At 36.7% G+C, this 24684-nt stretch overlaps 8 protein-coding genes across 10 annotated transcripts; 3 read left to right on the top strand and 5 right to left on the bottom strand.

Annotated features, from left to right (window-relative positions):
• Nucleotides 1–579: 579 nt before the first annotated feature.
• Nucleotides 580–3266, top strand: LOC130946784 (nuclear transcription factor Y subunit A-8-like). Its single transcript, XM_057875629.1, has 6 exons — nt 580–938; nt 1270–1569; nt 1660–1811; nt 1891–1965; nt 2418–2570; nt 2823–3266. The coding sequence occupies exons 2-6, from the start codon at nt 1323–1325 to the stop codon at nt 3033–3035; spliced, it is 840 nt and encodes a 279-aa protein (XP_057731612.1). The 5' UTR covers nt 580–938; nt 1270–1322; the 3' UTR covers nt 3036–3266.
• LOC130946785 (PHD finger protein ALFIN-LIKE 4-like) lies at nt 3263–7142 on the top strand. 3 transcript variants are annotated; one of them, XM_057875631.1, is made up of 6 exons: nt 3263–3371; nt 4031–4149; nt 4312–4344; nt 5357–5585; nt 5766–5901; nt 6468–7142. In XM_057875631.1, the coding sequence occupies exons 2-6, from the start codon at nt 4065–4067 to the stop codon at nt 6732–6734; spliced, it is 750 nt and encodes a 249-aa protein (XP_057731614.1). In that variant the 5' UTR covers nt 3263–3371; nt 4031–4064; the 3' UTR covers nt 6735–7142. The 3 variants fall into 3 exon arrangements, 2 of the variants coding, with proteins under 2 accessions (XP_057731614.1, XP_057731613.1); XR_009072356.1 differs by lacking the exon at nt 3263–3371 and having other exon boundaries at nt 3950–4149; nt 6468–6786; nt 6985–7142; XM_057875630.1 differs by lacking the exon at nt 3263–3371 and having other exon boundaries at nt 3950–4149.
• Nucleotides 7143–8077: 935 nt separating this feature from the next.
• On the bottom strand, nt 8078–9922 carry LOC130946783 (uncharacterized). The gene has a single exon (XM_057875628.1). The coding sequence runs from the start codon at nt 9411–9413 to the stop codon at nt 8391–8393; it is 1023 nt and encodes a 340-aa protein (XP_057731611.1). The 5' UTR covers nt 9414–9922; the 3' UTR covers nt 8078–8390.
• Nucleotides 9923–11915: 1993 nt separating this feature from the next.
• On the bottom strand, nt 11916–14353 carry LOC130944613 (alcohol dehydrogenase 1-like). The gene is made up of 10 exons (XM_057873015.1): nt 14123–14353; nt 13908–14044; nt 13792–13841; nt 13366–13691; nt 13128–13210; nt 12958–13033; nt 12794–12855; nt 12604–12699; nt 12365–12526; nt 11916–12258 (listed from the first exon to the last, which is right to left on the bottom strand). Exons 1-10 carry the CDS (start codon nt 14160–14162, stop codon nt 12142–12144), a joined length of 1149 nt encoding a protein of 382 aa, XP_057728998.1. The 5' UTR covers nt 14163–14353; the 3' UTR covers nt 11916–12141.
• Nucleotides 14354–16841: 2488 nt separating this feature from the next.
• On the top strand, nt 16842–18269 carry LOC130945631 (protein FAR1-RELATED SEQUENCE 5-like). Its single transcript, XM_057874336.1, has 5 exons — nt 16842–17044; nt 17132–17400; nt 17487–17572; nt 17671–17698; nt 18153–18269. Exons 1-5 carry the CDS (start codon nt 16843–16845, stop codon nt 18267–18269), a joined length of 702 nt encoding a protein of 233 aa, XP_057730319.1. The 5' UTR covers nt 16842.
• Nucleotides 18270–18649: 380 nt separating this feature from the next.
• LOC130946456 (uncharacterized) lies at nt 18650–20809 on the bottom strand. Its single transcript, XM_057875212.1, has 9 exons — nt 20780–20809; nt 20613–20678; nt 20057–20528; nt 19895–19981; nt 19641–19769; nt 19416–19550; nt 19122–19234; nt 18958–19051; nt 18650–18872 (listed from the first exon to the last, which is right to left on the bottom strand). Exons 1-9 carry the CDS (start codon nt 20806–20808, stop codon nt 18699–18701), a joined length of 1299 nt encoding a protein of 432 aa, XP_057731195.1. The 5' UTR covers nt 20809; the 3' UTR covers nt 18650–18698.
• A 148-nt stretch (nt 20810–20957) lies between these two features.
• LOC130945629 (uncharacterized) lies at nt 20958–22190 on the bottom strand. The gene is made up of 7 exons (XM_057874335.1): nt 22059–22190; nt 21906–21971; nt 21757–21825; nt 21607–21681; nt 21480–21533; nt 21255–21341; nt 20958–21027 (listed from the first exon to the last, which is right to left on the bottom strand). The coding sequence occupies exons 1-7, from the start codon at nt 22133–22135 to the stop codon at nt 20958–20960; spliced, it is 498 nt and encodes a 165-aa protein (XP_057730318.1). The 5' UTR covers nt 22136–22190.
• A 326-nt stretch (nt 22191–22516) lies between these two features.
• LOC130945628 (uncharacterized) lies at nt 22517–23474 on the bottom strand. The gene is made up of 3 exons (XM_057874334.1): nt 23229–23474; nt 22625–23115; nt 22517–22534 (listed from the first exon to the last, which is right to left on the bottom strand). The coding sequence occupies exons 1-3, from the start codon at nt 23428–23430 to the stop codon at nt 22517–22519; spliced, it is 711 nt and encodes a 236-aa protein (XP_057730317.1). The 5' UTR covers nt 23431–23474.
• Between the last annotated feature and the right edge of the window lie 1210 nt (nt 23475–24684).

Below are 24684 nucleotides of genomic sequence, written 5' to 3'. Positions count from 1 at the left end.
ATCATAGTACTTTGATATATTACACACGTCATCATCCAGCGAAGACAGATTTTAATTAACTAAACTGTCTCATATTTAATGTAACTCCTATTTTCATCGTTTGAAACCATCCACATGTCAAGGAGCATTGTTTTCTTTATCTTTTGACTTTTTGGGATAGAAAGAAACTCAATATTTTCATATTTAATTATTTATAGTTATTATTGAATGGCAAAGCATCATGATTATTTATTTATGGACAGAAAAGAACAAGCAGGATCAGAGGATAAAGAAATAAAAACTGAATTGTATAAGAGGCATATAATTATTAATTTCTCTAGTATTAACTAGTTTTATATGTATTCACTTGTCATAATGCATTTTTTAACCATTTTATTTATTACAGGAAAACGACAAAAATGTAATGGCTCCACTGAAAAACGATTTTCTTAGTTATTCTTATCAGATAGATATACCAAACAAGATCAGGTGTAAAATAATAACTTATAGATCATAGCTTACTTGTTTTATTATCTTATTTCTTGGTAACATATATCATAATAATAAAAATAATAAGTGAGAAGTGGTGGTGGTGGGGGTGACTATAGTTGGTAGTGTTAATGTATGTATTTGTGTAGAATTATAACTATTAAACATAATCTAAAAACATTATTGTTTTGTTTAGCAGTGATGATGAGTGTCCCTTGAATTGAAGGGTCAAGACTTAAGAAAGAAAGAGTGTCTTAGTACCAAAGCTAAGTGAAACAAATACAAAGACAGACAACACTGAAGAGAGTTTTAAGTGTGTGATTGTGATTATGTGAATGAGAGTGAGAACAAGTGCTTCTTCTAAGCTTGCAACCTTCAAAGTTCAAACCCCACAAAGACACACACAACAGCTTCTGGTTTTACATCAATTCCCACTGCTGCTGCTTCTTCAAATTCCCTAAATTTTCAAGGTTTCTTCTTATTTTTCTCTATTTCAGTTCACATTCTTCTCTTCCTCTTTTTGTTTTAATTTTTGATATAGTTGTGAGTCAACAAAAGGGTAGCATTTGGGGCTTGAAATGATGCAACTAATCTTATAATTTAATCATAAAAAGCAGCAAATTGCATAAAACAACATACTTGCTATTGACTGTCTTAGATGGAGTTTTTCTTGCTATGTGTATCTTACTATTTGCTGATGGCTGATTCTTCACTCTCTCACTCACTCACAGTTATTCTTAGCAATGATTTCTTTTTTGTTGGTTTCTGTGTATGTTCTTGGAATGAACTCTTTATGAGAAGCTTTCCGGTTAAGGAGTGAAAAGAGTTGAAGTTGGGAGGCATAGTGGAAAACAATGAAGTGCATGTGTGAAAAAGAATCTGCTCTATGTTCTGTTCATGCAACACCAGCCTATGTTCTTGGATGCTCATCATCATGGGGTAATTCTCCTGAATCTGATGTTGTCCAACAATCATCCATGTCTGATAAATTGAACTTAAACATGGGTGTTGTTCTGCCACAACAATGTCACAAGAGTAGGCCACTAAATCTCCAATTTCAAGAGCAGGATTCATCTTCAACTCTTTCCACCAATCAATCTGGTACTTGAGAATTCTATATAATATAGTTCTTGTTTCAAAATTTGTTATTAGCCTTGGATTTGATGGCTTAATTAGTATACTTGAAACCAGGTCAAATTTCTATCCAGCATAGCAATTCTTCAGCTTGTTCATCATCACTTAGCAGAAATATGGAGAAGAGTGCTGGAAATCAAATCAGTTCTTCAATGGGGATTCTTGATTTTTCCTTCCCTCCTTCGGAACTCGATCGCGGCCAATCAACTGTAAGTAGTTATATGGTTGTGATTTTTGGGATGAAAGACATGAATGAGGAGATCATTTTAGTTGGAATGTGTGTTTCAGGCTCCAATTGCATTTCATTGTGCATATCCATGCTATGGTGGCATACTAGCTGCTGCATATGGCCAACACTCTAAGGTAATTCATTTAGTAAACTCCATTCATTTGTTCTTATTAGTAAATTCTTGTTTTCTAACAAGAACTTTCTAAAGTTGCATGCTAATTGTTCAACAAGTTTCTCTGTTGTATTTTGTTTCTCTTTGAAAATGTTTCTTAGTTTTCCTTTGCATCTTGTTTGATCTTATTTTCCAATTGCTTATCTTAATTTATGGAACTAAAAGATGCTACGTGCACGCTATAAATCATCTACCAAATCAACTATTATGTATTTGTGTATATTTATACACTTTTTCAAGTAAATAATTTGTTACCAAAATAATCAAACCTAACATAGTAAAATAATTAAATCTGCAATAAACAGCATAATCTAACATGTACTGAAAATGAGATCATTATATGAGAGCATGATCATTCTTGTTAGAATTTCCTATAGCATCAAACATAAGTCATGATTATCCATTAATATGCAGGTAATTGGAAGTGCAGCAGTTCGGATTCCTCTGCCACTTGATCTGAGAGAAGAACCTATATATGTGAATTCAAAGCAGTATCATGCTATACTGAGACGTAGACAGTACCGAGCTAAACTCGAAGCACATAACAAACTCATCAGAGATCGCAAAGTAAGTGCATTTTCTAACTCAATCTCTCATAACTCATAATCTACGCTAACTAGTGTGGCAGTATAATTAGGATCAATTACATCATGTTAGAAAAGGAAGAGAGAGCAGTAGAAAAAAGATGTGTTTAAGTTATCTGGAATCATACAATATAAAAAGATATTTATAGTGCTAATAAATATTCAGATATATTAAATAATGCTAATTGATCTAATTGATTCTAATTATACTCTAACAATTAGTATTGTTCTACAGCCTTATCTTCACGAGTCTCGCCATCTACATGCACTCAAGAGAGCTAGAGGTGCTGGTGGACGCTTTCTCAACACTAAGAACCTCGTCCAATCAAAGGTTACTTCTACCACCACCACCACTTCCTACCAGGCTTACATTGGAAGGGATATCCAGGACTATACGGCAGATACCGGTGGCACCGCCAGTCACCGCCGTCTGTCTGTTCTTATGTGATCCCCTTGCAGGGCACCATGTATTCCATTTGGGAAGTCATCCTTGGCTCATATCTATCTATCTATATACAGTTTCTGTCTTTTGCAAGGCAATGATGTGCAGATTTTATTATGACTCAACATACAGTTGTCTTTATATAAAATTGTTAGTGAAAAATTATTAAATGATGATGTAATCAAACTTATTAAATATCAATTTCATATAAAAATAACTGCACGGAAGTTTTTATTTTTATCAGTGTATATATTATGGAGTTGTCCATTCCCAAGATAAACTTGTTTGGGGAAAGAGTTGAAGAGTTGAAGAGTATTATGAAGGAAGAAAAAATGATACAATGTGAGTTGGTTTGATTTACACATGTTTAATGTTTAATGATTAATCTATAGTGATTACTTTCACCAACTAAATTGTTTGAAATAACACGCGTATCTCCCCTATTATCTTCACTTTATCATGAATAGACTTGTACATAACACAACTCTTTTAGATACTACCCTTAAATCCAAGGCTAATAAAATGTGTTTACACTTTGCACAAATTATGATAAATTAAATATTAAACACAAGAAAAGCGCTGACGGGAGTGCCAGGGGAGACTGGCGGGTCCCACACATTTTCATCATTGTGAATTATTTTTATAATCTATATTAAAAAATAATGAAAAGAAATTAGGAGTTAAACTTACTACTAATAAGTACTAATAATACTCTCCTAAGGCTACACAGTAAATTACTAAATTAGTACTAATAAGATAAGATTAAAAAAGATTAAGATCCACGTGGTTGAAAGAGTGCGAGTTAGTGAATAATATTCTGCATCTGTTGTGTTCTCTTGTCTTGTCTTGTCTCGAAGAGAGAGTGTGATTTGATTCATGCAATAACATAATAACTAATAAGTAATAACACGCCTCAAAACGGTACCGTTTTGTTCCCTCATGTAATTAACTCATAACTCCAAACCCTTCTTTTTCGTTTACTTCTTCTGATAACTGAATAGACGAGAAAAGAAGAGAAGACAAGAGAAGAGAGCAATGGAAGGAGGAGGACGAACGGTGGAAGAGATTTACGAGGATTTCAAGGGTCGAAGAGCTGCCATCATCAAAGCCCTCACAACCGGTATCTAATTCTAACCCTTCTTCCTTCATTCCTTTCTTCCAATTCACAATTTTCTAGTTCTTCTTCTTCGATTTCCATTTTCCCTCTCTTACATTTCATGCTTTCTTCGATCTGTAACTCGTGATTCGCGCTTCAATTCTTTTTTCCTCTTTGCGTTTGCAGATGTTCAGGATTTCTACAACCAATGCGATCCTGGTTAGTTACTTACTTAATTACTTACTCTCCAAACCACTTTTACTTTCTCTTTGCAATTTCAATTCCTCTTCATTCGCACTCAAATTTGGGAATCCTCTTTTTCTGCTAGTTCTCTAATTTTTTTCCGTGTTACTGCGTTATGCTTTTCAAATGCTTTATGGCTTTTGCATTCAGGGTTTTCAATTTCGGCCAGCTTCTTATCATACCTTAATATTGCTTCTCTCTCTCTCTCTCTCTCTCTCTCTCTCTCTTTTGGGAAGAATAAGGGTTCTTTTATTTTGATGTGTTTTCAATTGTCAGTTTGTAACTGTTCTCTATCATAAGACTGCTAGCTCCGGATATTGATTGGGTAATTCTGAACTGCATTCCTTATTCTTGTCTGTCAATGTAGCCATAAATTCTGTTCCTGCACTTGTTGCCTTCTGTGATTTCTTGGAGCACATCTGATGCATGTTCCTGGAACAACCACAAAAGCTCCTTTTCCATTACTAACTAGAAACGATGTTTAAAAATAAAAAATAAAAAAAAGAAAGTGGTTTCGGATGTGCTGTTAGAACACATTCCTGGTATTTCTCAACATACTTGCTAGCGAATTTAAGCCTATTTGTAAACTTTGTAATTCAATACGGATTGGGGGAATAGTACATGCCACATCGCTTGGTGTTTGCACAGAGTGGAAAGCAGTAACTTCAGTGATTGGTTAATCTGTTATATATTTATGGACTAACCTTCAGGGGGAACACATTTGCATCATCATCCTTGGTGTCATTCTCGCATAGGAAATAATTGTACTGCTACCCTAGATGCTGACCTGAGTATACTTGGAATCCTTGGAACTTGTCAAAACCCTTTTTGGCAGTAAATTCTATTCGGAGCTAAGTGGAATTTTGGTGGCAATTAAAAAATATGTATTGGTAGAACTAAAAATTGTTTTTATCTTAAATTGTTTTCCACTGTGGCTATTTCGTGCCTTGAATTATAAGTTTTGTGTATCATTTGTTTTTACTTTCAGAGAAGGAGAATTTATGCTTATATGGATTACCTAGTGGGCAATGGGAAGTAAATTTGCCTGTTGAAGAAGTTCCACCAGAACTTCCTGAGCCTGTGCTGGGCATTAACTTTGCTAGGGATGGCATGCAAGAAAAGGACTGGTTATCTTTAGTTGCTGTCCATAGCGATACATGGCTGGTTGCTCTTGCCTTCTATTTTGGAGCCAGATTTGGGTTTGATAGAGCTGACAGGTATGCCTTACACTGCATAATTCTTATCCTGAGATAACTACCACCTTCTAAGGGGGTAAAGATGTATGTGATTTGATAACATATTTAGCACCTTTTTCTTGGAAAAAGTAGAAGAACCAGCTTAGCATTTTATTATCTCTAATGGATATATTACTCATGATTTGACCATTTGTAATGCAGGAAACGACTATTTAATCTGATCAATGAACTACCGACAATATTTGAAGTTGTTACCGGTTCAGCAAAAAAACAAGCTAAAGAGAAGTCCTCAGTCTCAAACAACAGCGGCAGCAAATCTAAGTCCAGCTCCAAAGCGGTAAATAATACTTTTCTCCTCACACCAAGATATGTTGAATAACCATATCTGTTCATACCTACTTGTCCCTTGGAGTTGCTCCGGAAAACGTCGGATGCTTTCCAGGCTTAGGTTATTTGCTGATAGAAATCCTTTCCAAAATTAATTACCAAAAGGTGAAGGATTAAAAACTGTAATATAGTACATATTCTTAAATCTATACAAGATAGATAGTAACATATTGAATAGTATAATCAAAAGTTAGGACTTAATTATTCTGTTTTATCTTTACCAACTACTGGCACTATAGTGTTAATATGTAAGTGCGTGTGCGCCCGTGTGTATGCCTTTGGAGTGGTCTAAAACAAACTCCAAAAAAATGTTGTTGCTTCTTAAATTTCTGTGTTTCTGGTTTTTGCTTGTGCAATGTGAATATTGGATGCTAGTAGAGTAGTAGTATCTTGTTTCTGTTTTCGAACTGCCTGATTGAAGTTGTGGGTGAATGCATTCCTGGGGCTATCATGCTTGTGGTTCTCTACTTCTGCTTTACTTTTATGTTGCTATCTAATTATTGTCTGTTGGAGCAGCGGGCTTCTGAGTCGCAGGGTAGACAGTCAAAGGCATTCCAACCAAAGGATGAGGATGAAGGAGCAGAAGAGCAAGATGATGAAGAACATGGAGAAGCCTTTTGTGGGGCATGCGGCGAGAGTACCGGTACCGATGAGTTCTGGATTTGCTGCGACATCTGCGAGAAGTGGTTCCATGGTAAATGCGTGAAGATTACCCCTGCTAGGGCAGAACATATGAAGCAATACAAGTGTCCATCATGCAGTGGTAACAAGAGAGCTCGCTGAGCAATTTCACAGCATTGAATGGAGAAGCTTTGTTGGAGTCATAACTGATCTGGTTCATGTTTTTATTTTTTTTTATTTTATTTTTAACTATCTACAGTTATTGGATAGTCTCCCCCCCCCCCCCCCCCCCCCAAATTCTCCCCCCTCTTTTTTTTTTGACACATGTAGGCTTATTTTGTAGACTACTGTAGGATTTATGGTGTGTCGGTTCCTGCAAGTCATTTGATACCCTGGGTTTATTTCCCTGTAGTTGAAGCATTGTTGACCAGGGAAGACCGAGTCTTTTTCCAATACGATTGGCATTGGAACCGAACCATAATGTTCTGACCAGCTAGATCTTATGTTAAGACTGCGCCTTTTGACAAGGTACTTCCCTAAATGAATGGGGTGATATCCTACCATCTTAAATTTGAGTCTCTTTTGAATGTCTGAGGAGCCATCGTTTACGAGTCTAAGGCTTTCCATTGTGTCAACCTAGATTCATTGGAGATAATTAGACCTAGACTCAAGTTTATGCTTTAGTAAAGTCGTAAACAAACGAATCCGGTAAGCACTTTATATCTGCACGTAGCACGTTTTGTCAATGATTTGGATGGTGTCGGCGTCTAGTGCACTAATCCTAAACTGTAGCATGTTGGAACTTGAACGATAATATAGGACCTCTAAGAAAAAGGGGGGTAAAAAAGGAAAAAGAAACACAATATTCCTAAATTGTTGGTCTCAGTTTACCTTACCCTACTATTTCTCTAAAAAAAATGAAATTCCATCACCGCAGGTTGTAATTTATCCTATAAAAAAGGAAGACGATAAAAACAAAACATAATGAGAACAATTGGAGACTTGGAGCATTAATTCATTCTAGATGTTCAATTTTAATATGGGTCTTAAATTAATCCTAGAAATGTCAAGTAAACACGCATGCTGACGGAAATAACGATGATACCCAGGCTCAATTTCTTTTTTTTTTCTTTTTAAATGAGAACTAGTTGTAAAATATTTACATTTTAATCTGTTGAAGATTCCATATGCGAACAATAAGATCCATCATCCATACTACATAACTAGTAGAGTAACTTGTTTTACACTACTCTTGGGACCCCCCACCCAACATGTTGGTAGCCCCCACCATTAATTAAAGTTATCCACTACAAACCAAACCCATTAATAAATGCCTTATAGTTGCTCCCACTTCCCAGTACCTTGCATTCTTCTATCCATTGAAAATGATAAAATCATTAGAAAAATACAAAAGATTCCTATCACTAATCAGATGCTGCTATCACCAAACCCATAATTCTGCTTTGGAACCCCTAGGTTTGTATGGTAGGCAAGATTCAATTGGAACCCAGAAGTTATAACAAACAGAGTGAAATTTTCAGATGCATGTACATTACATCAAAATGCAGTTGTGTTAGAACTTGGAAGAAAATTTTTTATTTTCAATATATATATATATAAGATGCCCTACAACTAAAATGCTTGGATTGATCAAGCAGCCATGCGGCATAAGTGAAGAAAAGGGTTGAAAGAAAACAAGTGGCATAGTTTAGACAAAAGAAACTAAGAGAGGATAAAACTTCTTCCTCCTTTTTCTTTGTTTTCTTTTCTCTTCTTTTTGTTGTTGTTGTTGTTGTTATAATCCTATCTCCATGGTCATCATGTCAAAACATCCTGATTCTTTGTAGAAAGTCGTTTAAGGAACTCATAAGTAGTGATCATTGTTGTTGCAGACAAAGACATTGAAGCCCATCTTGGTCCCAAACCTCTGTAACATGCCATCCAACCACCTTCCTTAACTAAATTCCTCACTGTCTGAACAACCGTTGGTACTCTACGCCCATTCCCATTCTCATCACCATCCAAGACCTGCAGCCTTGTCTTAATTGTATCCAATGGCATGGTGATTAATGCGGACATGCCACCAGCCAATGCTGCACTGACTCCCTGAACTGCCATTACTGTCTTCGAATCCGGCCTCAGTTCGTTTGTTGTCTCACCATCATCCTTCTTATTGCTGCACAAGTAGTATCCAACACCACCCCAAACCATTCTCTGTGCAACAGAATATGAAGCCCACCAAACAGCATTTGAAGGTGCATATGTCAAAATTGATATCCCAAAACCTCTGTACAACCCTCTAGGACCATCTGTTCTGAGAATCTTCCTGAATGCATCAATCCCATTGGCATATTGTCTTGCATTGGAACCACCTTGAACCATTAGCCTCTGGCTCACTACGTCGACCGGGGTCCACACAAGCTGAGCTGCCATGGCTGCACTCAGTCCGGCCACTGCATTGGCGACCGTGGCTGCAGTCGGCTCAGCTATCCCAAACCTAACAGTGGCAGTGCCTACATTACTCTTAGTGATCTCTAAAGCAGCCATGTACATGGCTCTAGCAGGGATTGTTCCCATCAAAGAGGTACCAAACCCTCTATACAATGCTCGAAAACCCTCATGGCTAATCACTGAAAATGCAGTCTTGATGCAAGGAACTTGGGACTGAGCAACTTGCTGCCTCGTTTTCAATACCACAACGGGGTACAGTGCTGCTGAAACCCCAGAGAAAAGTGCTGCGCCGAGGAAGAAGAACTTGGATTTATCGAGCTTCTGCCAATCAATATCGGCTGGGACATGAACCTCTGGTGTCGATTCTTCCTTGGCAGCACCCAAGTTCATCTTCGCCACTTTCTTAAACCGACCCAATTCAATTCGCCACAAACCCAGAAAAAACCCTAAACCAAAACCCGATTTTTTCAATAAGATTTTTTCCGGATCCAGACCATCTACTACGACCTAGAAGGCTAGAACCCTAACTGTACAAACTTAAAAGAGAAAAGGAAAGTGGAAATTTTTCTCAAAAAAACGAAGAAACAATTATCCAATATAGGAACTGTACAATTTGCAAGTACAATTAAAGAATCACATATATTACAATAATAGAAAGTGGAATTGAGAATCTAAGAGGGATGAATTAGGGGGAAAAGGTGGGTTTTTTCCTCTTGTGGAACCAGGTCTTGGATCGAACGTGAGGTAGGATGAGTAGATCTAGCATTTGTATTTGTATATTAACAGAGAGAGTCATACCATCAACATCAACGTCTTCATCCTGGCCACCGGCGCCGGAAATTTCGAACCTTGCCGGAATGGAAAGGAGAGAGAGAAATACTTCAGAACATTTCGAGAGAGAAAAGCAAAGGGCTGATGGTAAGTTATAGAGAGAGAGTGTGTGTAAAGAGAGAAAGCGATGGATGGGTAACCGGAATAGCAGGGATTTCAGATTTGAGGTTTTTACTTTCCTTTTAGTTTTCTTTTATTAGATAGAAATGGATTTTGATTTTAATTTATGCAAAAAATGGAGTCTTAATAGATTAGTTAGATGTTTAAAACAGGATTAAAATGAAATGAGATTCAACAAGGCTAGATAGACACTAAAATTAGTATTAAAATTAGTTATTAATATAAAATATATATTAAAAATAAATTAAATTATACATATAATTATATATATAATAATTAATTTTAATATATAAATATAATTTTTAAATGAGATTAGTACAATTTTAACCCAACTATTCAAGGTCTTTTACATTTTTTGTTTTTGCTTTCACCCAATAATAGATTTTGTAGGGAATCAAAATGTATAGCTTGTAACTTGTGAGGCTTTATTTCTTTTAAAAATATAATTTCTTTTATGCATTAACATTTTTTTACCTTTCTTTTGAAGCTTATAATACTATATTAATTTAGACTTAAATATGCTTGAATAAACATAATAAAAATGTTTAATTTATATGTGTTGTTACTTATATTGGCATTAATTATTTTTATCATGTGGTAAATGGTAACTGGTGACAATATTTTAGATTTTTAGTACTATATATTATGTGGTTGACTTTTTTTTTTTTTATCAAATAGTATTAAAGTTTTTAAAAGAAAATTACAAATTTCAATGTGGTGATGGTAAGTATATAAGATCCAAACAAGGCCATAGGTAAAGAAGGGGATTTAGGTGAAGAGACAGGTGTCAGTTATGGATTTTTATGTGTTAGAGTTGTCGGAAGGAACAAGCCAGTGACGTGTTTATCCTTATCCATCAAATCACACTCTCTCAGTCTCTCTCCTACTCTCTTACTAATTAGTAATTACTCCACCACTCATAAAAAAGATTGTGACTGTCAAAAACTCAAAATGAAATGTTAATAGAAACGGAGTAAAATGATATTAAAATAAAGGATAAGATTCTGGAAAGAATATAAATATAATTGGTGGACCAGGGAAAAGTGCAGCACAAAATTTGAATGATAATATACCAAATTGCTTTCTTTTTGTTAGATTTCCTTGTAAACTTTTAAGAATTTAATGTTTAGGTATAAAAAAGAAAATTACATCTATATTTAATTATATAACATTAAATCAATAAAACAATTTTTTTTATGTTGGTCGTATAAATAATCATAAAAAAATAAGATGTAACTGGTCTATTGTATTGCATATCAAAATTAAATCATGTTAGTTATATATATTTTTGGGGTTGCATTGCATGCTATCTTAATTAATTAGTTTAATGTTCATACTTCATTCAGATTGTTTATGCAAAATTGTGAACTTATATAGGCATTTGGAATTATACTAAATACTAATCCACATGCACATGATAACAACAAATCACCAAACTAGTAAATATCCTTATTTTATTATGTCACAAGCAATTATGTATTTCAAATGAAACTCCAAAAGTAAAAAAGCAATCTTATTGGTGTGAAAAAATTAAGCAAAGTTATATGGAAGTGTCCATGGAAAATGAAAAGGCAAATAACAGTTGCTTGATCCCCATGAAGAAAAAGACAATCTATTAGGTCCATAGAGAATAGAAAAGAAAAGATAAAGGCATTAAAGCATGGGTGTGTGCATGTGATTCAAACATTTTTAATATGTGGGGACTGCATCTGCTCTCAGCATTTGGTATCTCATTCTAAATTTACTTATACTATTAAGATATCAGTACAGTAGTAATTAGTTAGGATCAGTTGTTTCTGTTTTATTGATTGGTTAGATAAAATATAAAGGTGCATGAATTTGGAAACCAAATTGAACTATATTTTAATGTATGTTTGGATACTGTATTACTGTCAACTTGACCAAAAAACAAAGGAATATCCCCAAATAAACAATTAATAATAAACTAATAAAAGGTGAATAGTTTTATAATTAATCTAATGAGCAAAAAATCTACCAAAGACATGGACAATAGATATGCTCAACAGTCAACACTCATGGTCATAAATAATGCTGCTTAAATATAATACAAAAGCTACAACTGCTTATTTTTTAACAATTTTATTGCTGCTTAAATATATTAAGGGACCCCTCTCACTCTCAGAATCACTTAATTATATAATTTGTTTCAGCCTTCCATGCAGATGAGGCACCTAATTGACTCTCCTTTCAGCATTAAATCAAATGATTTATTGATCTCAGAGAATGGGATTGAGTGAGTGATGAATTTCTCCAATTCTAGCTCCTGCAGCATCACCAGTGTCAAATTTGCAATACATATTAGAAAGTGGACTTTATAACACATTTAAAGTTCATAGATATGAATATTTTAGATGTAAGGTTAGCCTTACTTTGTTCATGTACTTCTCCACAACAGAGGGAATATCAGAGAGTGGTTTGTAGTTTCCATAGAAGGTACCCTTAACAGTCCTCTCATACAATAAGTTGATGGATTTTGTTTTGAATTCATCTTCACTGCTTGGCAGCCCAACAAGCACAGCAACACCCCAACCCTGAATCAAGAAACAATTAAGTTGCAACATTACTTACTTATTACTTGCTTAATAAGTTACCATCAACAATTACATACATCATGAACAGATTCAAATGCTGCAATCGCGGCTTCTACGTGTCCAGTGCATTCTAGAGCGCGATCAACTCCTCCATCGGTCATTTCAACAATTACCTATTCACCAATCAAAATGCATAGTCTATTTAAAATACCAGAAGAATTTAATTTTCATATACTGTCGGTGGATATATTTTCGAACAAAACTAACCTGTTGCACAGGTTTGTCATGATCTTTTGGGTTCACAAAGTCAGTGATTCCAAAACTTTTGGCTGCCAAGAAATTTTTAACAAGGCAAAAGTTCAATGAGGAATTTAATTTAACTGCATATGTTACAATGAATGTTAAAAATTGTGAGCAATTATGGAACCTACCCTGTTCCTGTCTGCTGGAAAGTATATCAACTCCAATGATTCTTGATGCACCAGCAAGCCTTGCCCCTTCAGCAGCCTAAACATGAACATCAATCAACAAGGAAAAGAAAAAAAGCTATCAAATCACTCAAATACAATGCTAAGTATAATGGATTAGTAAAGAAACATACAGCAAGACCAACTGCTCCCAATCCAAAGACAGCAACAGTAGAACCGGGCTTTGGTTTTGCCACATTTAAGGTTGCACCAAGTCCTACAGACATCAACAAATCTAACATTAAAAAAGGTACAATTATCTAGGTTGTTTACTAACTCTATATATTTACATAGCCGATCCTAGCCAGTGGGATAAGACTTTGTGCAAGGATCAAAGTTGTTTACTAATTAAGTAGTAATTGTGGTTAGTACCTGTGCAGATTCCACAACTGAGAACACAAACTTTGTCAAGTGGGGCAGCAGGGTTGATCTTTATAACACACTTAGCATGTGAGACAGTGTATTCACTGAATGTGGAAGTTCCAAGGAAGTGGTAAATGGGTTTTCCATCTTTGGAGAATCTTGATTTTCCATCACTTAGCATGACACCAGTATCAGTGTTGAGCCTGAGGACTTCACAGAGGTTGCTCTCTTCAGACTTGCAGCTTCGGCATTCGCCACACTCTCCGGTGAACACAGGTAGCACATGATCTCCTGGCTTCAGATTTGTCACACCCTCCCCTATGCTCTCCACAATCCTGATTATTCAAAATTAAACAACCTCATTCAATCAAACAAGCAAGAACATATGATTCTGCAAAGAAAGAAAGAAAGATAATAATAGGCTAAGTGACTAACCCTGCAGCTTCATGACCGAGTATGCGAGGAAACAACAAATTCCTACCCCCCTGAATAAGAATAAAACAAGTTATCTTGAATATTAATGATGAAGTGAAGAAGAGAGTAAAGCATACCTTGCTGTTCCAGAAGTAAAGATCAGAATGACAAAGACTAGTGTAGAGGATCTTCAAGCGAACTTCACCAGCCTCTGGTGGTGCTACCTCTACTTCTTCTATGGCCAGTGGCTTCCCTTCTTCCCATGCAACCGCAGCTATCAATGCAATAATCATTTCATCAATGCATTGAAGAAAAAGAGAGAAAGAAACATAACATGAATAAGTAGTAGTACCTCTGCACTTGATGACTTGACCAGCTGTAGTGCTAGACATGGCTTCCTTCTTTGTGATGAATGATGATGGATTGGTGTTTCTTTAGTACTAGCTTTAGTGTTTTATGGTCATCAATCTTCTTCCTGTGCTTCCTGCTATCAACATCAACTCTAATAATAGCAACAAGCTTAAGATCAGAGTGTGTTTTGTTGGCTTCTGCTTTTGTCTTGTATTGACTCGTGATAGATAACATTATTTAGTGTATTTACTGATTAATCATATTAGTTCCTCCAAAACTTAACTGCAAATAGTATCAACAGTGTGACAGTGATAGGAGTGGACAACCAGAGCTATCAAATCCTGTGCCGTGTATCTCTTGAATTCTTCCAGCATGCATTTTCAAATAAGGGACACTTGTCTTAGTAAGAGTAATGCATGATATGATATCTTATGTTATGATTAAGATTGAAGAGTTGTCTATCTCATGCATTTTCAAACAACGAGCTAGCTTTGATAAATAAAACCATATCTGTTTAATTATATGATCTATAATTATAATTCTTGCACAGGATAGAGATAGAGGACACAAAGAAAACAAGGTTTGAATTATCAATATTTGTGCAATTAAATAGGCAATTAAAATAATTTTTTTTATAATTTATACAATTAAATAGACAATTCTAAAAATACTTAAAGTAATAAATATAATAAAAAAAACGGAAAAGCTCTGCATACAAGCTATTAGGGCTTGTATGCTTTACAAGTTTATTAAACAATAAATTTAAAATACGCGCTCCTCCTGGTACGTTGATTACACGCGCTATATAATATGCCGCGTATATATAACTTCCAAATTTAAAATATTTGTTTCCTTCTTCGTTTTCGTTATTTTGAGATTTCGTTGTGCTTCTTCTCGCGCGTTTTCCTCATTCTTCTCCATCGATCTTTTCCTCTTCTTTTCTCACTGGTATGTTCTTCGTTTACGTTCTCTTTTTCTGTTTCTGCATCTCGAGCTTCGTTTTTCTCTCTTGATTTGTTGTTTTCTGAAATCAAAGTTCGAGCTCGTTTTGAAGATAATGGATCCTTCAAGCTCAGATTCTGCGTTGAATCCAGGCGATGTGGATTATGAATTTGAATCTAACGAAGTTCCTGAGGTTTGATTTACAGTAATTTGTATAGCATTGTGTAGTTTAAAAATTGCTGAACATTGTTTAATTACCTGGAATTTATAGCAGATGAATTTGAATCTAACGAAGTTCCTGAGGTTTGATTTACAGTAATTTGTATAGCATTGTGTAGTTTAAAAAATTGCTGAACATTGTTTAATTACCTGGAATTTATAGCAGACGCTCGGGTGAAGATCAATTTCTTCTTTGGGTGTATTTTAGCTATAAGTGTGGGTGTATGTACACTTTACTGGTTTTTTGTTATTTTTAATTGAGTTGTTGTTGTTCAGGTGTATTATATCAGACATGATTGTGTGTGTTTTTAGTTTTTGACATGGTGTATTCTGCAGTCTGTGTATTGAGAGTTTATGGCTTTAAAGGTCATTCTGTAGTTGAGTTGTTTCGGTTCGGGTGTATCATATTAGCCATGATTGGGTGTATTTTGTATCATACTTATGGGTGTATTCACAGTTCTGACACGGTTTATTGTGCAGCCTCTCTCTGTTGTTGATGACGAGCTTGTTCCGAAGGTCGGAATGACCTTTACGACCCTTGAAGATGTCGGAAAATTTTACAGGAACTACGCCAAGGCTGCAGGTTTCTCTACAAGAGTTCGGTGCACAAATAGGAAGGGAAACGAGATTAAGAATCAACTGATTACATGTAGCAGAGAGGGAAAATGGAAATCTAAAATATCTCCAACCGAGAAGACCAATCCGACAGCCGGTCTAAACTGTCCTGCAAGAATTTATATACACACATTGAAGGATGTCGGTGCTTGGATCATTTCAAAGGTTGTGCTGGATCATTCACACCCCTGCTGTCCAAGCAAAGCAGAGATGCTCAAACAGCACAGGGAACTAAGCATGTCCATTCGTCGTACGATAGAGAATAACGACGAGGCCGGTATCAGACCAAGCAAAACCTACCAATCATTTGTTGCGGCTGCCGGGGGTCACCGCGAGTTAAATTTCATCGAAAAGGACGTGAGGAATTACATTACCAGGGAAGTGCGGAATGTTTCCGAACAAGAAGATGCAAAGGAATTCGGGAAATATTTGTTAAGGATGAAAGAGAAGAATCCGAATTTCTTTTTCGAGCTCAAACTCGAGGAGGATCAATCGATTAAGCTGGCCTTTTGGGCCGACGCAAGAAGCAGAGCCGCCTGTGAGTATTTCGGAGACGTCATTTCATTCGACACCACCTACAATACAAACAGGTAACAAACTGTCCCTTTTTATGATGCTAAATTAATTTATTTTTACTAATCCGCAGCAGAGGTGTATATTGGCCGTGTCATTGGGTGTATTATAAGCATTTGTTGGGGTGTACCTAATGATTTTGCATTCTGGACCATGGCACTTCGTTTCAGGTATAATTTGGTCTGTGGTTCTTTTGTCGGGGTGAATCACCACGGCCAGTCAACACTTCTCGGATGCTCTTTGATGAAGAACGAAGAAATTGAATCATTCAAATGGTTATTTCAATGCTGGCTTCGTTGCATGGGAGGAAACGCTCCGAAAGGGTTTCTCACCGATCAGTGCGCATCAATGAAAAGGGCTCTAGAGGCCTGTATGCCAACAACAGTTCACCGCTGGTGTATTTGGCACATCATGAAGAAGATTCCAAGCAAATTAAACGGGTACAAGGCACACGCCGATGTCGAACAACAAATGAGCCATGTTGTTTGGAACTCTCACAGCAAAGACTCATTCGATAGGAATTGGAACGATTTTCTGGTGAATTTTGGTCTTGCGGACAACAAGTGGCTCTCAGGTAATGTGTTTTTAAATTCTGCAGCAGAGGTGTAAATTGTACTGTCTCTCGGGTGTATTTTACAGTGTGTTTGGGTGTATTATGCAGATCTGTACGAAGACCGTCACATATGGGTTCCTATCTATCTGGACCACCACTTCTGGGCAGGGATGAGAAGCACACAAAGGAGCGAGAGCATGCATTCATTTTTTAACAAGTACATCACCCGTAACAGCTCGCTCATTCAGTTCGTCAAACAGTACGATAATTGCCTCGGAAGCAGGGAGCAAGCAGAGAGAGAATCAGATGCTGCAGATTTTCATACGGTCATACCATGTGCAACCAAATCCCCCCATCGAAACTCAGTTTCAAGATGCGTACACCCAAGCAAAGTTTAGGGAAGTCCAAGCCCAATTCAGAGGAAAGGCGAATTGCATCACCAGATTAAAGAATTCTGCTCTAGGCTATTCAGTATACGAAGTTGGAGAACAAGTTTCCAGCTCAATATTGGACAAGTTCGCGGTTACCTACGACTCAGTTGCAGCCGAGGTAAAATGCCAATGTTTATTATTCGAGTCGAGAGGGATACTGTGCCGTCACGCACTAAGCGTGTTAAGCTTCGAACAAGTAAGCCAAGTGTCCCCTAGGTACATACTGGAACGATGGAGCAAGAAGGTAAAGAGGCAACACACACACATCAAGAGCAGCCACGACGAGCCACTAATTGAGCCAAGAAGCAAGAGGTTCGACCAACTTGTTTTCCGTTCGCAAAATATTTGCGAATTTGCCTCCGAATCAGAGGAGCTGACTGCAATTCTGCACCGTGCGTACGACAACGTCATGGCCGAGATGGAAGCAGTAAAAGCCAAAAGGAAGGGGACATCTTCTTTATCCCACGAAGACGCCAACTTGGAATCCGTTAACGAGCTTCAAAGCCCGCCAAGGATTCGAACAAGAGGACGTCCAAAAAACAGGCTAGGTTCAAAGCTGGAGAAACAGATTGCAAATGCCACAAAGAAGAAGAAGACAAAAGTTTTAAGCGAGGTAAATGTGATGTTCTTTAAATCTGTGGCGATTGAGTTTATTTTTCTAGTTAATTGTTTAGCTAATGCGTGAGTGTTATATTCAGATAAACCTGTTTGATGCTGCATCAGCGGCGCATTCAAGTAGCAGCCAATACCAGGGACAAGTTATAAATTATCAGTTCAGGGTACCAGCAGCAGGGGATAACTCTTTGGGTGTATAGTTATAGGGAGTATGGGTGTAAAATCCCTGTTACCTTTGGGTGTATTTTTGTTAATAGACAATTTACATATAGACACATATATAGATACATATAGAACAAAAGCTGTAAAATTTCACAGGTTATGGGCGTATTTTTCAGTTGGTTTTTTTTTTCATATTTTAGTAGTTGTAATTCATTCATTTTGAATACTGCACAGACAATTGGGTGTATATTATTACTCAACCTCGGGTGTATTATTAGACTAGCGTTGGGTGTAACAATTTATAATATGCGTATGCCTTGATTTTTTGCTTTATGTTTTACCACCTGTAATACAGTTTTTAAATACATCACAGACAGTTTAGCAGCACAGATAGTTTAACTATGGGAAAAAATATACATTGAATAAATTGAATGGCAAACATTTACATCATTTGTTCAATTTACAAACTACCCAGTTTCTATATCCTCAGAATTAATCTGACAGAACGGACTCAATAATACAGAGGATGGCTTCGACAGCCTTATAGCACTACTCTCTCTAATTGCCTGATCTCTCTGTCTATTCAACTCACTAAATAGTATCCGGGAAGCATATTCCACTCTGTAGTGGTCCACCTCCTCCTACAATTAAAAAGTATGTTATGTTTAAACAGAAATATTAATTCAGTAAAGTAATACAGAGTTATATACTTCTAAAGACAGTTACCTGTGTCCAGTTATCCCATTCATACTTCCCCTTTTTAATGTTTTCCGGCTCTATTAACTCAAGCCACTTCATTACGTAAATAGCGCAGTCATAGCTGAAAACGAAGAAAATAAATTACAAATCTCATTTAGGAAAGTTTAAGGTTCAGAGTCACAAATCTATACCTTGTTTTTTGGCCTGAAATTTTAACATATGGGGCTTTAATTTCCTTCTCCTTTTCGCCTTTCTCGAGAGGTTTCCCGCCGGCATATGCTATCAATCTCGAAAATACATATCCCTTAAATACCAAAACAAGTCAGTAATACACCCGAGTCAATTGACAAGACACACCCAACTTAATATGGAATATACACCCAATTGAATATGGAATATACACCCAATTGAATATAGAATATACACCCAACTCAACTTTCAAAACAGACGTATCTATTAAAGTAAAGAAGACAGAGGGAACTTACAGTGAATTTATTAATGTCCTTTCTCTCATGGCTTGGAGCTTTTTTGTGCAGCGGGTCAAGTATTTGACATTTCCGCGTTCTTGTATTTATCAGCCATAACCACCAATGTCCCGAGTGGCAAACAGGAGCAAAAATCTGAAAGATTGCCACATTTTAACAGTCTGTTATTTTACTTGGCATATAAGTAAATAAGCGTACTAACAAATTTACGAAACAAAAACTTACATATGGATGCGAACTTAATTTTTTCCTATCTATGAAGGGAATGAAATTGGGGTAGGCTTCCACCCTGAATTCTCTGTTCGTTTTCGGAGATATGAATTCCCCCTTTGGGTGATCAGAAAGTGCCATGCTCTGCAAGAATTGCAATACAAGAAATGAAAACATGAACATAAACAACTTACACCCAATCTAAGCTAAAAAAATACACCCAAACCAATGCATAAGATACACCCAAAGTTCGTAGAAGTAACACTTACCACAATATCTGGGGGGAGACAGTATATTTGTGCATGAAACCTCTTTTCCTTTTTCTGGTTTAGGATGAGGCAGATGGCAGATACAACCTAGAAATCAATTTTAAATTAATAACCATTGCAGTTGACTTTGGTGTAAAAACATTAATGTTAGTCTAAAATTACCTGACATTCTATATCACTGTTTGCCTGGAGGGATGCAAGGTGCGTTCTCATCAAAATGTACTCTCCTTGGCCAGTCACAGTGCATATCTCCTCAAACTCGTTAGTATCACCCTTTGCATCCTCCTTCAGTCTCGTCCCCCAGATGTAGCACTTTTCTTTCATATCATCCGGAATTTGATTTGTTCCCCCCGGTGTTTCAAACTTAGCAGAACTTTCTCCCCCAGTCTCCCTCCGAATTTGCGGACTTTCGTCTTTTCCCTTTGCTAACTTTTGGACCAAACTGTCCAATTGTTCCAGTATAGTTGCAGTTTCTGGAGATTTTTCCCTTTCTGTCTCCTGCGTCGACGCCCCCTCCTGGCTTGAATCTGTCAATCCGAGGCTGAATGATGGCATCGGCAGATCTGTTTTAGGAACATAGCTTGCTGTCCGTGCCATCATCAACAGGGCAGCAGCGTCCTCGGCGTCTGGATGACTACATCAGTATGTATAAGAATGATAGTAAGAATAAGAATATACGGATGACAAGCAAGGATTGATTCTAGTCTAATTAACTTACATTTTTGTTGGAGCTGGGGGAAGCTTGGGTGTTGTTTCTTGATGTTGTTTGGGGGTTTCAGGAGTGCTGCACAGTTGCACAAATCGATCAGGAAGAGTATACACCCAAACTCTTAGCAATATACACCCAAACATTAAGCAAATATACACCCAATACTATTTTCTTACGTTTCTCTAGCCCCTTCAATCTGTAGCATAGGGGTTAGTTCGGAATCTGCGTCAGTGGTTGTTTGCTGGGATGGCGGCACAAAAAATTGGATCGGGACTCTAAACAAGAATAAAAATGAAAGGTTAACAACATATTTGAAAATATTAAGGTTATAAGGTTGAAATATTCTTGCATATCTCACATTGCAAGCGCTTCCGACTGCGTTTGTTCCCTAACAACCATCATATTCGAATTGTCCGGAGTCAACCTAAAATACATGCAAAGAAGGTCAACAAATACACCCGAACAATTCAAAAAGAAGACGGGCTTTGTTTTTTGAGAACTTACATAGTTGCAGTTTTTGCTTTTTTTTGCTGCCTTTTTTTTCTTGAATAAAATAATAAAGGGCTTTTTTTTCTAAAAAAAATATATACAGAATTAGAAGTAGAAGTTATTAGAAGAAGAAAAGTAACGGTTATTTGAAAGAGAAATTACATGCTCTGAGACGGCAGGGTTACACTACTCTGTTCTGTGCGTCTTTGAGAGGAAGTATCATCACTTCCCAAGTTGACAGCCGGTAGTCTAAACAGATTTCATGTTATTCAAAACAAATATACATCCAACTTAGTGAACAAGATACACCCAACTTGATGCACAGAATACACCCATATGTTTCACAGAATACATAACAAGATTTTATTAAATAATAAAGCTTCTTACGTTTCAGAGGACACATAGCGATCTTCTGTCGATCCCAGGTCAGGCTGGTTGTCCCTGCGAAACAAGATACAATTATTAGCAAACAAAAGACACCAAAATCTCAAATACACAGCACAGCAAGACATACCCCTCTACAGCAGATTTACGAACGTTTTCCCCTAGCCATTCATCGAGTTCGTCACTCGATATTTCATATGTCTCACTACATTCATAAAATAAGACGTTAACAAAAATAATTACGATGATAGACCATAGTATAGCTTATGAGGTACTGTACCCGTCAAAGTATTGATCTTCTTCAGGAGGTGAATCCTCCACAACTACTTTTTTCTTTTTTTGTGGTGTTCTGGGTGGAAAAAAAAAATAGTACCAATCAGAAATAAAAAATTAATTTTATCACAGAATTTTATCTAAAGAAGTGCTTACTCTTTTGGAGTTGTTTTTGTTTCTTTCTTTTTCTTCTCCTTCTCCGCAGGCAATGATTCTTCGATCCTATAAGTCAATAACAGACGCTTCAGTTAATACACGAAATCTTTATAACGAAGCCAAAAGAAAGGAGTAATAATTTCAGGACATTACTCGTCACTTGGTTCAGATTCAGATTCTGAATCAGAATCCGACTCCTCTTCCCTCTGCTTTCTTTTTCTTGAGTCCATTCTGCAGGCAAACAATCATCATTTAGAACATACTAAAAATACACCCAATTGAATTCATGAGACACACCCAACTGAGTATACAATATACACCCAACGCAGCAAAAGAAACACACCCTGCTTAATAAGCTACATACACCCAACGTGGACAAGCAAAATACACCCAAACCCTATAAAGAAATTACACCCAAGTATGGTACTTACTTTTTCCCCTTTTTGCCAGGGTGTTTAATTCCCGAATCCTCCGAGTCTTCTTGAGCCTCAGACTCAGAGGTAGAAGTATCACTCTCGGTAGTTTCTGTCTCCGAAGACGATGTTGAGCTCGCCTTCCTTTTTTTTGTTTTTTTTATTTCTTGTTCTTTTTGTTTTTTTTTTCTTTTTTTCTCATTTTTTCTTTTGTCTCTGCCAAATTCAGAATCCCCTGAAACATGAGATATTTTAGTTAGCACCATTAGGGTAAATAAAGTACACTAACTTATTATGATTACTCACCAAAGTTTCCTCTCTCTCTTCATTCATTCTTTTCACCAACTGCTCCTTAGTCCAGTTGGCAATCCATGGCTTTGGTGGTCTTTCACCCCTGTTGTTGCGTTTGTTTTTTAAAAGGTGAAAGTAGATTGTCATCAGGGCGAAGAGGCAGCCATTGATTGCCTTCTTCTTCTTCTCCTGGTAGTTTGTTATGCCCCTGATCATGAAGGTCAAGACATGCCCCCCCCAGTTTCTCTCCTCTATGCCCTCCATCTCAAAAATCGGGACCAGGTGCACCGGCGATATTTTGTTTATCGTCGTTGGCAAAAGGAACGCCATCTGTATGTAGAGGATGAATATCCTCTTGAACATCAGGCGTTCCTCTTCGTTGCCAACGCCGATTTCCATCATTTCATCGGTAAGACTTTTGAGGGTCTTACCCTGGAATCTTTTATAAATTATTTTGTCAGATTCAGAAAGTTTCTTGTAGTCAACTTTCTCAGGAAATAGATCTCCTACAAAAAGGAAAACAACAAAGCAACCAAGTCAGTTCAGATACACCCAAGCATCAGGTTAATATACACCCAAGCAACAACTTAATATACATCTATAATTTTGAGCTAATTACCTGTTGCATTGATGCCAAGCGCATCACCTATTTTTTTCGGGGTTATATGGAAAGAACCATATCCTGTCCTCAGTTTGTTCTCCCCAAGTTTGAAGTTTTTTGCCAACTCTCTCAAGAGTTGGTGATCCACCCTCAGTGGTGGGATGTGCATCAACCCACCGAATCCAAGATCCCTGACAATGGCCTTCTTCTCCTCAGTCATGTTTCTGAACTTATCATTCAGGAGATGTGTGGCACATTTGAGGTCTTTGGTTTGGTTTCTTGCTGCCATTTTTTATGAAACTAAAAATACACCCAAAGACATCAGTAATATACACCCATATATATATGACTCAGATACACCCATTGATAACAACTAAGATACACCCATTGATAACAGTAAGATACACCCATATATATGAGTCAAGACAGCCAGATATTCGCAAGATACACCCATTCATAACAGTGAGATACACCCATTCATAACAGTGAGATACACCCAAAGATCTCAAACAAGATACACCCATTGATTACAGTGACATACACCCATAGATATTATTCAGATACATCCATATAGATATCAGAGAGATATCACTCAGCCACGCTTTAATATAAAGCCACATTACAAGGTTAAGCAGTTTACACCCCCGAATATACGGAATAAACCCCCAAAAATCAACAAAAATAGCAAGAGAACTTAGAACGACGTAGAACTAAGAAGAACGACGTATAACTCAGAAGAACGACGTATAACAAAGAAGCAACAGTAACAGTAAACCCTATCAGAACGACGTAGAAGAAAAGTAAAATATACAGTATTTTAATGCACTTACGTTGAGTATTCTTGGTTTGTTTTTTCTTCAGATTCTTCTTCACAGAGAGGTTGATGGTGTTTTGATGCAGTTTTCGAACTACGATTTCTATATTTTGAAAGTTGATCTTCGCTCGAAAATGAGAGGGTTTCGTTGATTTGAAAGTGCCTTGAGAAATGGAAGAAGTGGAAGAAGTGGAAGAGTCTCCCATACGTAACCGTTCGAATGCTGAGCGCGTGATTTGGACGCGGCATCTTATCTCTCTTTCGTGCGCGTGTTTTGTGTTTGGGCTGGGCCAACTTGGTTGCTTGTATGCTTGTATGTGTAGCAGGCCCGATAAATTAATTCCATCAAGTTCAGTTTCAAATCCTTGCACCCTAACCCTAATAAGTAAAACTCCAATATTCATTCATTAACTACTACCATATATATAGTGTTCCCTTCAATCATATAACAGACACAACAATATAATCCACTAGTAAGAAACAGTAAATTTTTTCAGTAGCACATTATTGTTTTTCTTCAAGCTTCAGATAACAACATTTTTGAATTCTTCATGACATATAGAGAAGCCTTAATTAAGAAAGTTGTATTACGGTTATGGAAATTATATAAATTAAAACAATTTAATTATCTTTTTCATTCACCTGCTGAAAGTTATCATC

Source organism: Arachis stenosperma, chromosome 8 (genome assembly GCF_014773155.1).
Source record: "Arachis stenosperma cultivar V10309 chromosome 8, arast.V10309.gnm1.PFL2, whole genome shotgun sequence".
NCBI lineage: Eukaryota > Viridiplantae > Streptophyta > Magnoliopsida > Fabales > Fabaceae > Arachis > Arachis stenosperma.
This window is presented reverse-complemented; position numbering and strand designations above follow the sequence as displayed.